The sequence below is a fragment of the Musca autumnalis genome, unplaced genomic scaffold (genome assembly GCF_047663935.1).
Source record: "Musca autumnalis isolate F117 unplaced genomic scaffold, ASM4766393v1 scaffold_1, whole genome shotgun sequence".
NCBI lineage: Eukaryota > Metazoa > Arthropoda > Insecta > Diptera > Muscidae > Musca > Musca autumnalis.
In genome coordinates this window covers 281,998,763-282,013,514 of record NW_027411644.1, presented here as the reverse complement: position 1 = coordinate 282,013,514, position 14,752 = coordinate 281,998,763, and the positions used below count along the sequence as shown (strand labels likewise).

Below are 14,752 nucleotides of genomic sequence, written 5' to 3'. Positions count from 1 at the left end.
GTTAGTTAAGCTTATCTCAATGATACACATTTTAGTTGCGATAAATCGATACGTTCCCGAATTTGGCCTTTGACGACCCATTTCTGTGTGAAATCGAGAATTTTAAAATAAATATAGGAAAACCTAGGAGGATATAGACCACATTCAATCCCATAATACCTGCAGTCAAATATTTTAAATTTCAAATTAACGTCTTAGGAAAGTAGCCAAAATTACTTTACCGGCAGTTCGACAAATTTTTTTAAATCTTAAGTTTCTTTTAATAGCCTGCCTTCGACCGTGGATTTAAAACTTTTTCCTATGGACAGAAGCCAATCTCGGGAACGGGAACAACATTTTCTTTTAAATTAAAAATTTTCTCCAAGTAGCAGGCCTTTCAACAAGGGAATTTTCGAAACTTCAGAGTCCCATATATCGGGAAGTATACATTTCCCCAACAAAAGTTATACAGCCTTGGAATCAGCTTAAAGGGAACTATCTGTGGTAATAATTTCATATTTTTTCGAATACTGTCGGTAAAGGAAAGTTATGCCAAAATTACATAGTTTTCGGTTCCATGGCGAAGGATAAACTAGCAACCAATAGAATATTTTTGCTCCAGAAAATGAAAAGGTTTCCAAGCAGACATTAAGGACCCAGTGCTAAAGAAAAAATAATTATAAACAAGCATAATTACCTTTAACGCTGTTCGAAGCTGATGGCGGCTTACTATCCACATTTCCACTGCCACTTCCTCCAGTTACACTTACTCCGGCATTTAAACCACTTTCAGTTTTAGTTCGTTCATTTGGTCGATCACTTTCAATTATATTTAAAACAGCCATTGAGAGTAAATGCTCTCCCGTGGTTTTACGTGTGCTGAGACCAAGAATAATCTTCGATTCGACAACGCCAGCTCGCATTGTTGACGTCGAAGTGCAGGGTGTTACTGAGGGGGGTGGTAAATTACCGCTTACAGCCACCCCACTGCCCATACATGCCGATCCAGTTTGTGTTAAATTCATGGCATAAATTTTACTTTGAGCTCTGGCATTGGGAAGGACACAAATTGCAGTGACGCGGGTCCATTCATAACTGGTGTCGGCTTCTTCATGGGACACATCACAACTTGTTGACATTCCACCACCACTACTATTGCTGTTACCTCCCAAAATATCCTTCATCAACGATGAAACATTAAAGGTGTACATTTGTTTCAAATGTCTTTCAATGCTCCAGATTGTTATTTCGCCAGTTGCTGAACAGCTTGTTACCAAGACATTGGCATAATCGCTATTGGATATAACATCAAACCCCAATATGCCAGGAGCCACCACTGCCGGATTGGTTGCGTATGTTACAGCTAAGGGGACATTTTGTGTATATTCACCCTTAACAAAAGGACACATTGGTGAATGACGTTCATGTTCACTCCATGGTTCATCGGTTTTTTCCCAACACACCAGGCAGACATTGCAGGTAAAGCACATGGCTCGATCCTCACCCGATGACGAGGGCTGGTGATAGAAACCAGCCTGGGCCATTTGATCTGGCAATGCCCATTTATAATCCATGTGGGGCCATTTTTCAAATGTCTGCCTTCGTACTGCTTCCGAATGCATAAGGACACGTTGGAAATTATTACAATGCCAGCTGATATTGGGTGTCCGTCCACCGGCAAGCAAATCAATGAGCCTCTCATTTATGGCCGATGCAATGGCCAATGCTGGGACATGGCGTTCAAGCCTTTTCAGCATTATAACCAAATTATTGGCCACAAATTTTAGACTCGAATAGGGTACCTGTAGGCATATTGTATTCCACTGGAATAAAGAAAAAATATTAGAAAATTAGTAAGTGGCAAGTTCAATAATCCTCTTGATATGGTCTATCAAACTTATGAAATACAAAGAATTTTATTTTTTCTTAGGCGACCACAATTTGATTTATAAATCATTGTTTTTTTCGAATTTGTCCGTAGGCGATAATTTTAAAACTTCGTTGGTAGCCAAAAAGACTTGGAGATCATAGTAGAGCTCTTTGCTAGCTACCAAGCAATCCAAGATCCGGGTTTTAACTAGACTCAAGCCGAAAAAATACCTTTAGTAAATAAACAAAATGTTCTTACCCTTTGTGCCTTAATGCCTTTCTTTGAATTGCTTTGGGCATTTTTAATTTTTTCCATAAGCTCATTTTGCAAATCATAAGGACACTCGATATCCTGTTCTAGTTCTTTAAGACAGGTTTGGAATATGATTGCCTCCGATAGCAACATTTCAAGACGTATTGGATCTTCATTGTTTGGAACTGGTGTTTGTAGCACAGTATCCAGCAGTAAAACACCATTGTAATCGCCCCGGAAACCAATGACATGACCATCCGTCAATAAGATTTTTTCTTGTAATGGCATAAAATAGCCATAGACATTGTGATTGGTATCTGTAAATAACAAAAAAAAAAAATTGTAACAAATAAACAACAAATTCTTAACAAATATATAAAAATCAATTAATCAACTTTTGTTTTCATTAAGGATATAGCACCTGATTTTTCGGTATGACACCTCGCAGCACATGAGGTTTGTGTGTTTGTACACCCAATAAAAAATACTTTTTTTCTTTTCTATATAGGTAATTTCACAATGTTTTTCTTTTTTCTCGTGCTTAATCGTGATCAAAACAGAAAACAATTTTTAACTTTACTTGCAACCACACATTATGACTCACGGTTCCCCTCCTGGCTTTACACGACACATCCCAACGAAAAGGGTCTTTCTTTTTTCTCAGATTCTTCTTCACTTGCTCTACCGTGTATGAACAACAGACGACCGACCGAAAAAAAGGTGATGAAAAAAACACTTACCATTCCCTAAATGGTATGTTTGCAGTACAACACCAGAATGCACATCGAGAACTTTGACCTGATTGATGCTGTCAAAGACCAATATCACATTTAGATTGGGATGATATACAATACTGCGGGTTTCAATGGTTTCCTCTTCGTCAGCTTCAGTGTTTTCAGAATTTGCATTGGTCGATTTTGATGAGGTAGTGACATCCAAATAACCATCTGGTTTTAAAATTCGTTGCTCTGTGGCCATACTATCATTTGTGAAGTATTCGTTGAGTTCTTTTTCGCTTTCGTGCCGTTTTTATTGCAATTAATTCAATTTTTTAGCAAACAAAATCTCATACAAAATAATTTATTTATTTTTTCTTCGTCGTCTCTCTTTTGTTACCTCAATAGCAGAGATCTATAAATCGACTAATTGGTAGGAAGGAAACGATAACGATTATTTAATTTGGTGTAAAAATCGAGAGAGAAAAAATTACACTACAAAGTAACATGCAAAAAAAAAACACGCCGCTGTTTTCCGGCTATCTTTTCTGGGTGATTGTCTTACACTCCGTCATCATTTCGGTTTGATTAGTCCCCATTTACATTAGGCCCATGGTGTAAAGGGGTGTTTACAGCTCATTTAGACTAGCCACATGATGAAATTATAAGGTGGCGTAAAACGGCCAGCTGATTGGTTTCAATCTGTCAAATATTTTGTTATTGTGAATAAATTGTATGAAAACGTAAACAAACATTTATACATATTGAAGAATTTTCGGCCAAAATAGAGTTGTTGTTGTGCTACTTACGTGACCTGTTAAATAGATCTTGGACTAGCCATAAATCCTCGACTGGATTTAATAAATCCAGTACAAATCTCATTGCATTTAGATATACATTTTGGAGGATTTAAATGACAGTCAGCTGATTTTTCTTCATAGCACAATTACCAAGGAAGATGCATCAGCCCATCTGAACGAATGTGAAACGTCAAAAGAATTTTTTGTAAATTGAATTCGTCTCAAAAAACATACGTCAAATTACAAATGTATTGTTTAATACTGAAAATGTTAGCACATTATGCTACTAATGCTAACTAAAGAGCAAATAAAATATTATTATTTTATCGCAGTTTGCCCATCTCAAATAAATAAACGAATTATTTTATCGTTTAGACATCATAAATATTAGTCTTGGTTGATTAAAATCAACTTTGTACATCAAAACAAATTTAATTTTTCCGCCTTGTTTATAGTACGTTTATATATAAACGGATTTAACAAACCCACTGGGTTTTAAATGTCAATTCCATTGGGTATACGTCAACTAAATCCTCATAAGGAAGGTTAACCCGTCAAAAACCTATAATATTGTTACGAATGTAACTGATAGGTTTAAGTTAGCTTAGTTTAATTTCCGTTAATTTAAAAATTTGAATTGTAACGTAAAGTTTTATTACGCAGTTACTTTATTTACCCTGCGTTTACACATGACAGGACAGTTGACTACATGTATTGATTGTCAAAAACCCAAAACTTGTCTGTGTGACGTAGGCGTCCAGACAACTGCAAAAACAGTTGTAAAATTATGAATGAAAATCGTCGATTTCTTTTTGATTTATGTTCACATGTTTTGTTTTTGTTCATGTTCTTTTGTTTTCAACACATTTCAATTATTATCTCACTTATTTGTACAAAAATGCCAAAAATTTGTCTTCCCTACTGTCCGTGAAAAAATGATAGACAGCTGGGAGACAGCCGACAAATGTATGTATGTATTAGTAAATCAGAGTTGTATTTGCAGACAGACTGTCTTGTGTAAACGCCTAATTAAGCAACAACAATTATCATGTAGAATTATCTTCATTATTCTAGATGTTCTTTACCTTTCATTAATGTGCTTTTGTTTTGTTTTGCCACAATCATGTAATTATTGTTTAGTTTGTTACTTCTTTATTGCACTTGTTTGTTGTTGTAGTTACGTCATTACTGTGCTTGTCGTCCGATTGTATTCCCCCATGTATGTATGTGAGTATGGTTGTTCGCTTAGTGCGAATGTGCGTCTGTGTGTTCGCTGCACAGATTCGAGATGTTGCCATATGTGTTCTGGAGGACTCTAGAACAGGGAGACTTTGGGGTATAAATACCGGGGAAATGGCAATGACGGAGTAGTTGTGTTTTAAGCGTTGAACTGAACAGATCGGTTAAATAAGAGCTGCGTGCTAACTAGAGACTTGCTGTGTGCTTTGTAATTAAAGTCGGTTCTGAATAAGTGTAATAAAGTAAATAAAGCATTGTAGAAACGTAATCTAAAACGAACCCTGTTTTATTTGGTACAAATCGTACTGGGGAATAAAACAACGTCTACACGGAGATTAGTTAAATCATGGTAGAATCACTACAAGGTAGGGCATAGCAAACAGCTGATTACAATTTTTTCTATTGGTTTGCTTATTCTTTCAAATTAGTATACACAAAGAGTGTATGTATGTGTATGGTTTTGAAAAATATGACAAAATATTTTATACATATTAGAATTCAGTCGAAATGGAAATTGTTATTACAACATTTATTATTTATATTTGTTACAAGATTGTGATGAAACAAACTCTTGAACATATACAGAAGTTGACTCTGTAAAGAAAACTTAGCCTTCCATTCATTTTTCGCGTTTTTAATTAATGATCAAAAATATCAAATAAACAGTACAACCTGTTGCATATTCAGTCATGGTAATTCTGACAGAATAAGCAAATACACCCAGGTCTTGTTTTTCACAATTTGTTCGAACCTGACCTACCTTCCAAATGATTGTACCATGAGTTAAATCTATGCCCGTAATTTCTAGCCCTAGGTAACCGGGTAGGTAGCTACCTATTAGTTATCTTTACCTACACGTTTGGTAATTTCTACGTGCCATTTACCGAGACGTGTAAATTTTGAAAACAAGTGGTAACATTGGTGATTTTCATTCATGATTTCGTAAAAACATTGCCACATATAAGTGTTTTACAATTTTTAACACATTGGCAACGACCAACCAGGCAAAATCCTTGGTGTAAGTAACACGGCCGTTTTTGGCCCGATAACGTTACCTATGAGTTGAAATTATAAAATTTTGCTTACACGGGAGATATCTATGAACTCATAGATAACTACGAGTAAAAATTACGGGCACTAATTCCGTAACAATATAAACAGGCTATTACAAATTTTTACATTTTAAATTATTTTTAGTGTAGCAATTCACCGATGCATCTACCTTGTTTCTTGTGCCAGCTTTTGTATTTTCTAGCAACATGTTGCTAAAAACAGAGTTGTATACGAGGATTTATGCCAGATTTAAAACAAATCCACTCAATAGGAGGAAATCTGGTAGATTTTGGCTGGATTTAGCAAATAAAACCTGATAATGTGCTAAATCCGGCTAATGAAGTCATATCTAAATGGGTTGGGTATAGCTGTGAAAGAAGGTCCCAAGGCATATTTATATAAGGTATATGCATGAATTACAACAACTAACAAATATACGAAAACATCATTGTTGTTATTGAAAATATATTGTCAAAGAAAATATTCAATAATGGGGTCGTTCTAAAAATTTTCTCAGGAAAAATATAAATACATTGTGAAAATCCTCTAAAATAGAACAAATTTGAATCAAAATGTAAATATAAAGCATACAGAATAGTCGTTGGTCCTTTTTTACACGTTTACAATGAAAGAATTTCGAAGTTTCAAATTTCATGAGTAGACCCTAAAACATTTTCTCACAAAACAATTCTCGGCGCTGGGTTAAATTTTTTATGCGAAATCATGGCAATTTTTGTCTGATTTTGCTTGAAATCACGAAACGATGCCGAATGTAAAGCAGCTATAATGCATTTCAAAAATTAATCCACTGATTTTACTAAATTTAGTACAATGTAAATGTACTATTAGTGACTCCTCCTCAAAGTCGACTTTTGGATTTTCTCCGTCACCAAAAGTAGACTTCGATTTTTAGTTCTTGTTCGAAACTAAAAAATCGATTAATCGAACTTAACAATCCCTATTGTCTCGACTCTGTGTTCGATATGTTCGGTTTTTGAATTTCGCACACACATTGCTCGATGTTTGTTTGGCGTGCTTGAAACAATTTTATCTGGAATTTCGCAACAATTTGGAACTGAATAAAGTATTATAATTGTCTTCTAATTTCGAAATAAATACAGCCTTGTTTGGAAATAAATATTTTACCATGGATACCGCCACAGAATCAGGAGGACGAGGTGAGTAAATGGAAACATGAAATGGTGCTATTCTTTGCAAAGGAATGCACATTTTTGGCAGAAGTTTGTGTGTGTGTGTGAAAAAAGAACCGTTGTGTTTAAAATGAAAACCATCATAGGCTAGATTTTCTTAAATTGTTGCAAATTTATTGTTAAAACACAATTTTTATTGTTAATTTTCTACAGGCACCCGTGTTTTGCGTAAACGTTTGACATCTATCGATAGTGATAACTCCTCCAGCCGGCCTGGAACTCCTGTTCAAAGCAAAATCACAGCAAGCGCAAGTATGTGTTAGTGTGTGATGCTTATGTACCACAGCACATGAATATTATATATTTACTTTTATATTGTTTCATTTACTAGAGGTGTCAACGGATTCGCCTTTAAAGCCACGCATGACACGCCGAAATTCAACATCGGGTGTTGCAACTCCTGTCAAAACACCAGCAAAACGTGGTACGGCCATCTCCACGATAACCGAAACTGATGCTAAAACCGCATCATCACCAGCCAGGAGAACAACTCGGCGTCGCAGCACATCATCATCTGTGGAAAATGATGGACCCTTACAACCCATGGGCTCAAAAGTTCCCAATTTTGATACATTATCGGAGGAACAAGAAACAGCACAAGGTCGAGTTACAAGATCGAAATCAAAGTCACCACCGCAAGTGAAACCCACAACAAGTGCTGCGTCAAGAGTGCCAACATCAACAAGAAAATCCCTTAGGGTTTCGGTTGTGAGAATGGAAAATGAGATTGTCGAGAAGAGTGGTGTTAAAAACAAATCAACACCACAAAAAAGTTCAGCTGCTTCAGTGCCAAAAGATAAGCAGATGACATTAGCTAAAAAATCCACTGATATTGAACAACAGGAAAATATTGATCCATTGGCTGAAAAGCAAGAAACAGCTGTCATCAACAGAAACAAAGAAAAATCCGAGAAGTCAGAAAACAAACAGCAGGAGCAAAGTGAGGAGACAGCTCTAGAAGAAAATAAAGAAAAGAAGCAAAGTGAGGAAGCAGCTCTGGCTGAAAATAAAGAAAAGAAGCTAAGTGAGGAAACAGCTCTGTCTGAAAATAAAGAAAAGAAACAAGCTGATGGAACAGTTCCACCAGAAAATAAAGAAAAGAAGCAAAGTGGGGAAGCTACTCCATTAGAAATGGAAGTCGGCGAAACCCCAGTAGCTAATGGAACAGAAAAAGACGAGGAGAAGAATAAAATGGAAGTCCTTGAAAATACCGGAACCGGCAAAGACGAGGGCGAAAAACAAAATGAAATGGAAGTTGTCGAAACTGAAGAAGCTGACAAAGGCGAGGGCAAAAACGAAATGGAAGTTTCCGGAACTGAAGATGCCGAAAAGGGTAAGGAAGAAAATGAAATGGAATTTGTCAAAAATACTGGAACTGAAGAAACCGCTATAGGAGAGAAGGAACAACCATCAGCTTTGCAAAAAGAAAATGATAAAAATGTTACGGATTCCGAAGAAATAGCAAACAAAAAACCAGATAAAAAAGATATTGATGAAACCAAAGAAATGGAAACCAACAAAGAAAAAGTGCCAAGTGATGAATCCTCTAAACCAACAAATGAGGGATCCTCAGTAAAAAATAACGAAGGAGATGAGCAAAATAATACCAATGTTGAATCCTCAGAAGCAAATAATGAGGAATCCTCAACACCAGAGAATGCAGCAGAGCAAAATAATACAATTGTTGAACCCTTAGAAGTAACACAGGAGGATTCCCCAATAAAGACTAAGCTGGATAAATCATGTAATGTTTTGCCACCCGAAGAAGAGGAAGAGGATCCATCGTTAATTATGGTTCCTGAAACACAAGAGACAGATATTACAAAAGAACAGAACATAAATTCCGAAGATACAAACATGAACGAAGAAGAAGAGGATCAATCAATAATTATGGTAAATGAAACTCAGATTACGGGTATAGAAAAAGAAGAGGCCAACAATTCCAAGGATGCCAACGAGGCAGACGAAAATGATGATGTTGATCTTAAGCTAGAGGCTCCAGATATGCATGAAGATGATGTTCAAACGGATGACAAAGACAAAGCTGTTGATAAAAACAACACCATCAATGTTTCCATTAAAGATGAACTACCAGATGATCATGAAATTGTTTCTGAAAAAGGCCAAATTGATGCGAATGAAGATGAGCCCATGGATATGGATGAACCAGAAGCAGAAGATGTTTGCAAAACCCCCTCTCCTAAAAAACGCAAATCCTTGTCAAAAGTGCAAATTGCAACACCCATGCAAAGCTCGGCTAAACCCAAATCAGTTGCATTCAATTCTATAGGCTCAGATGATGAATGTGAAAAAAGTATTTACCCCAAGACACCAGGAAGTGCAAAGAGCAAGAGTTTCATTGAAACGGATGATAACTCTTTTCATGGTGGTGGTGATGATGAGTCGGTGGTAAGTGTAGATGATGCAAGTGAGGATGAGGAAATACCAGAAACCCAACCACAATTGGATGATGGACCTAAACACAAGGCATTCTCGGCCACAAAGGAAAAAGCAATTATTGAACCCAAAGTTGAAATGGAAACTGAAGAAGAAGAGCACGTGGAAATGGAACAACCAGAAGATGAACAGCAGCAGGAGCACAAAGAAGAGGAAGAAAAATTGGAAGAAGAGAATTCCACGAAACCATCCAAGGCAAACACAAGTATACGGAAAACTGCAACTCCTTCAAAAGAGCCAAAAGAAAAGAAATCATCTTCTCTCAACTCCTCCACTGTTGTTGATGAATCGGAATCCAACTTGAAGTGGTGTAATCCTAGCGTTACCAACATAAGTGGAACAAATGCCAAACTTGATACCATTACGGCCGAAAAGAAGGAAACAAAAGTCGTTGAATCTCCACAGGAAAACCCCAAAAAGAAAAAACAAAAATACCTTAAGCGATCAGAATGGAATTCCGATGATGAAGATGCTCCTGCAGACGATGATGATGAAGAAGAGGCCTTAGTGGATGAAGATGAGGAGGAAGACAATGAAGCACCATATCGCCGCAAACATTCATTCCATGATGATGAAGCCATGGTGGTTGATGACTATGAAAGTGGTGATTCAATGGATTCAGAGGAGAGACGTGAAATGTTAGAAAATGAAATTCCTGTTGATGGTGAGTCCATAGGTAGTCACACCACCGATGAAGAAGATAATGGCGATGCAGAAGAGGAAAGTGAAAATGATTCATTTATTGTGTCCGATGATGAAGAAGAAGATGGCGGCGGCCTACACGAACCCGAGGACAGTGATGCCAACACTGATAGCGATGACGAAGGAGAAGAAGATGAGGAGGAGCTTGAGGTTCATGCCAAGGAGAGCAAAAAACGCGATAAAAAGAAAACCTATAAACGCATACAACGTCCAACAGATGACTCTTCTTCAGACGACGAGGAGGAGGAAGAACAGGCGCAGGGAGAGAAACAAGAAAAGTTAAACAAAAAAGATATTGAGAACACAACCAAAGACAATGAAGAAGATGTTGACAAGAATTCATTAAATAACTCCAAACTAAGTGATTCCGCCTTGCGCTTGCAATGCAATGATGATGAATCATCTTCATCCGACCATGATGTTGACATTAACAAATCTCGTAAAGAAATTCTGCGCAAGCTCAATCGATCAGATCGTTTTAATAAATCGGTAAGAGATTTAGATCCCGATGTTGAGGCCTCACCAGAAGTTGATAAAACGGCTGAGGAGGATGTAAGTCACGATAAACAACAATCTTCAGAGGAAGACGAAGAACGCCAAAAAGAAAATTCACAGGTTTCTAACAAAAAACGTCTTGAGGCCGAAGAAGAAGAAGAAAATGAGGAAGAGGAGGATGATAGTGAGGCAGAAAACGCCCAAGGCAAAAATGAAAGTATTCATGGCATTCGTGTGACATCCGAGGAAGAAGACGATGGGGAGGAGGACAATGATGATGAAGATACTAATGCCGATGATAACGATGAAGAAATGGCCGATGAAGGCGACAATGATGATTCCGAAATTGATAATGAGGACAAAGAAAATGAGAGCAACAAAAAGTCGTCGGCCACCAACAAAGCTAAGCACCATAACCGTGGTTTAAGTCTTTCCTTTGGCCACTTTAAGCCACAAAAGAAAGATTCTTTGCAGAAGAGAGTATTGCAACGTTCATTTACCATAGGAGTGCGCATTAGCGGTGGTGAAGTTGATACTGCCGTCATAGAAGCCAAACCATGTGCCGAAGAATCAAATGCTTCCACAAATCCTTCATCATCTTCTGGCAATGAAGAGGAAACTGATGATACCACGGGTGGTGTCCTAAGCACGGAGGATATACGCTACTTGGAAAACTTCCAGCACATGCCCTTGGGCAATCCTCTTGTACGTACCAGACGTCAATCTTTGGCCTTACCAATTAACCCAGAGCTGGAATTGTGTAACTCTTCTCTGGGCATTAATATGCCAGCCAAAAAACCCAAACGTAAAAGTTTGGCTGTCCTTTCCAGCAATGAATTCAATCCATCACAATCATTTGTCCATAGTTTGGAATTGCGAAAAGCCGAATCAAACCAATCAACAAAACGAAAACGTTTATCGAAAAGTTTTTGTGCCACCTCCGAGGGTCTTGATGCTAGCATCATTGATTTGGATGTTCGTCACTTGCACAAACGCTCCAAGTTGGCGCTTGACAGCAGTTTGTTGGTAGATTCTCTAGAGAATTTGAGCAGTTCTAAAGCAAATAGCTCCAAAGTTAAGCACAGTTCCACACCACATGAGAAGAAAAAGAAAACTGGCGGCGAAGCTGCAGAGAAGAGCGACACAAGTATTAAGCGCATCTTGAATCGTTGTGATGAAATATTGGAAGCTGCCAATCGTGCCAAACTTGAAGCAAAACTCAACTACAAAAAGGTTGGTATTATTGTTTTTTTTTTTTTTTTTTTTTTTTTTTTTTTTTTTTTTGAAATTTGACAATTGATGGTTCCCAGTGACCAAGAAATTTCGCCACTAAAATTATCAAAAAAAGTCCACGTATTTTTATAGCCCTCATATTACGGTACCTCCCGATTTAAGGTATTTTGGAGATTTTAGCTACATTTTCCGCCCAAACTGGCTCCAATTTGGCACTTGGAGTTTCAATAGGTCAAAAAACTTCTACACCAGAAATGGTGGAGATAGTTCCACGTTTTTGTATAGCCCCTATATAACGGTATTTCACAATTTAACGTTTTTTTTTTGGGGATTTTAGCTAAATTTTTGACCGAACTATTGATAATTTGACATTTGAGTGATCCCGAAACTTTCCACCAAAATTCGTCAATATAGGTCCATGTTTTGGAATAGCCCCCATATATCGGTACCCCCGATTTTCGGAATTTTGAGGATTATAGCTACAATTTTAACCGAACTAGCTGTAAATTGACACTTGAAGTTTTCAGTGGTCACGAAACTTCTCCACCAAAAATTGTCAACATAGGTTCATGTTTTGGTATAGCCCCCATATAACGGTTCTTCGCAATTAAGGTTTTTTGGGGATTTCAGCTAAAACTTTGACCGAACTAGCGCTAATTTGACATTCTCCACCAAAAATCGTCAATGTAGGTCCATGTTTTGGAATATAACGGTAACCGCGATTTTCGGTATTTTGAGGATTTTAGCTACATTTTCCTCACAAATTGGCTCCAATTGGCAATTGGAGTTTCAAGATGACAAAAAAGTTCTACACCAAAAAGTGGTGGAGATAGTTCCACGTTTTGGTATAGGCCCCATATAACTGTACCTCCCAATTAAAAGTATGTTAGCTACATTTGTTTACCGAATTAGCTGAAATTTGACATTTGATGTTCCCAATGACCAAAAAAACTTCTATACAAAAAATTTTCATGATAGGTTCACGTTTTGGTATAGCCCCCATACAATGGTACCACCCGATTTAAGGTTTTTGGGGATTTTAGCTAAATTTTTTGACCGATCCAAGCTATGATTTGACATTGAGGTCCCGAAACTTCTCCACCAAAAATTGTTCACATAGGTCCATGTTTTGGTATAGCCTCCATATAATGGAACCCCCGTTTTTCGGCATTTTGACGATTTTTAGCTATAATTTTTACCAAACTAGATGTAATTTAAAACTTGAGGATTTCAGCGCCCACGAAACTTTTTCAAAAATCGTCATCCTTGTATAGACCCTGCTCCATACTATATTTATTGGAGGTTATAAAAACATCCAGCCAAAGAGTGAGGTTATATTTCTAACGGCAAAACCGGCTGATACTTTCTTACTTACTGGTTTTATTGTTTTGTTTTTATCTTTTAGAGTAAGGTTAGGATGCCCAAGAAGAACAAGAAGAAGACCAAGCAACGTGTATCATCATCATCACCAGAATCAAAACATGAAAAACCTGAACGTATTTTCGCTCCATTGAGCAGGGATTTCAAGAGAAAAGGTTGGTATGACAAAGGCTTTGAGTTCTAGGGGTGGTATTTATTTTGTCTCTCTTTCTATTCTATCCTTAGATAAAGTTAAACGAGCAGCTGCTGTGGCAAGAGCATTGCGAGCCTCTGCTAATATAATAATTGGCAAACCAATACAAGTTGTAAGTTTGTTTGTGTTAAATTAACTTTAAAAAAATATTTTTTTAAATGGTATTTCCTACAGGTTGAAGAAGACGATAGTCAAGAAGAAAACAACAATAATAATTGCAAACCAATTATGAAAACAGAAAACATTAAGGGAAAATCAAAGAAATTGAAAAAGGGTATGTATTTTTGGCGGGACATTGAGAGATACCAATTTCTAATTTTTTGTCAATATGTTTATTTGCCATCTTTTTTTACAGCTCCCCACGATGATGAGCATCTACAATTTCGCAATTACACCACATCAGCTGGTAATGTCGTTGAGACATTACGCACACCTGAAAAGAAGAAGAAACCAAAAGTTATACATTTGCCAACGGGAAAGGTGTGTGTTGAACCTTTAACACCCACCAAACGTACCATTGTTACATGTAATGGCATGGAATTCCATGAAAGTCCAGCCACACCATATGGTTTTAATATCGAATTTTCAGCACTTGATACACCACAATTTCCCATGGGAGGAGGAACATCTAATAAAGATCGCAAACGTAAGCGAAATATTGAAGAAAAGAAAACATTCCCCAAACCACAATGGACCCAGTCGGGAATGTTTGTTGAAGAAGAAATACCAGGGGCCACACGATCCTCACATTTTGCACGAGCGGCTCTTAAAAAACAACAATTTTCCCAGTCTAGCGGTGGTTATAATTTTAAACAAAATGCTCTATTCCGTACCGATATTAAACGTAGTTCAACTCGTGAATTGTTACAGCTGCGAGAACGCCGACCAGTACATAGTAATTATTAGGAATTGTTTAATTAGTCTAGGCGTTTATTTTTTTATTCCAATCCATTGCCTTGCATTTTTTAAACATTTGTTTTTGTTTTCAAAAGAAGTCTCTATGTTAAAATTCGTTGTTTTTGTAATACATTATTTTTCCACTATTATATACTCAATGTTTTATACATACATACATTGGAAGCCCTTTGGAGGGTGTCTTTATACCCTATTACACGCCATTTTAATGTCATTCGAATATAATAAACGTTTCAGTTATATGATTCAATTGTAAA

At 37.0% G+C, this 14,752-nt stretch overlaps 2 protein-coding genes and 1 long non-coding RNA gene across 5 annotated transcripts in view; 1 reads left to right on the top strand and 2 right to left on the bottom strand.

Annotated features, from left to right (window-relative positions):
* Bruce (BIR repeat containing ubiquitin-conjugating enzyme) overlaps nucleotides 1–3,314 on the bottom strand; it is a 36,886-nt gene extending 33,572 nt beyond the window's left edge. For all 3 annotated transcript variants that reach the window (XM_073961445.1, XM_073961446.1, XM_073961447.1), the window contains exons 1-3: nucleotides 2,842–3,314; nucleotides 2,108–2,418; nucleotides 677–1,802 (exon numbers count right to left, since the gene is read on the bottom strand). In XM_073961445.1, the coding sequence (XP_073817546.1) occupies nucleotides 677–1,802; nucleotides 2,108–2,418; nucleotides 2,842–3,079 (1,675 nt within the window). In that variant the 5' untranslated portion in view covers nucleotides 3,080–3,314. The remainder of the gene's footprint in view (nucleotides 1–676; nucleotides 1,803–2,107; nucleotides 2,419–2,841) is intronic.
* Nucleotides 3,315–6,853: 3,539 nt separating this feature from the next.
* Nucleotides 6,854–14,752, top strand: sle (slender lobes). The gene is made up of 7 exons (XM_073961444.1): nucleotides 6,854–7,087; nucleotides 7,274–7,372; nucleotides 7,452–12,007; nucleotides 13,413–13,542; nucleotides 13,613–13,692; nucleotides 13,755–13,854; nucleotides 13,936–14,752. The coding sequence occupies exons 1-7, from the start codon at nucleotides 7,057–7,059 to the stop codon at nucleotides 14,484–14,486; spliced, it is 5,547 nt and encodes a 1,848-aa protein (XP_073817545.1). The 5' UTR covers nucleotides 6,854–7,056; the 3' UTR covers nucleotides 14,487–14,752.
* Nucleotides 13,560–14,233, bottom strand: LOC141389619 (uncharacterized). The gene is made up of 2 exons (XR_012409130.1): nucleotides 14,096–14,233; nucleotides 13,560–14,013 (listed from the first exon to the last, which is right to left on the bottom strand). It is a non-coding gene; the product is annotated as an uncharacterized lncRNA (long non-coding RNA).

Bases quoted from the DNA above. Each gene is read 5' to 3' on its own strand.
- sle (XM_073961444.1), top strand. From the start codon at position 7,057: ATGGATACCGCCACAGAATCAGGAGGACGAG. The intron at 12,008-13,412 runs GTTGGTATTATT...TTTATCTTTTAG, and splicing joins CAAAACTCAACTACAAAAAG to AGTAAGGTTAGGATGCCCAA. The intron at 13,855-13,935 runs GTATGTATTTTT...CTTTTTTTACAG, and splicing joins ATCAAAGAAATTGAAAAAGG to CTCCCCACGATGATGAGCAT.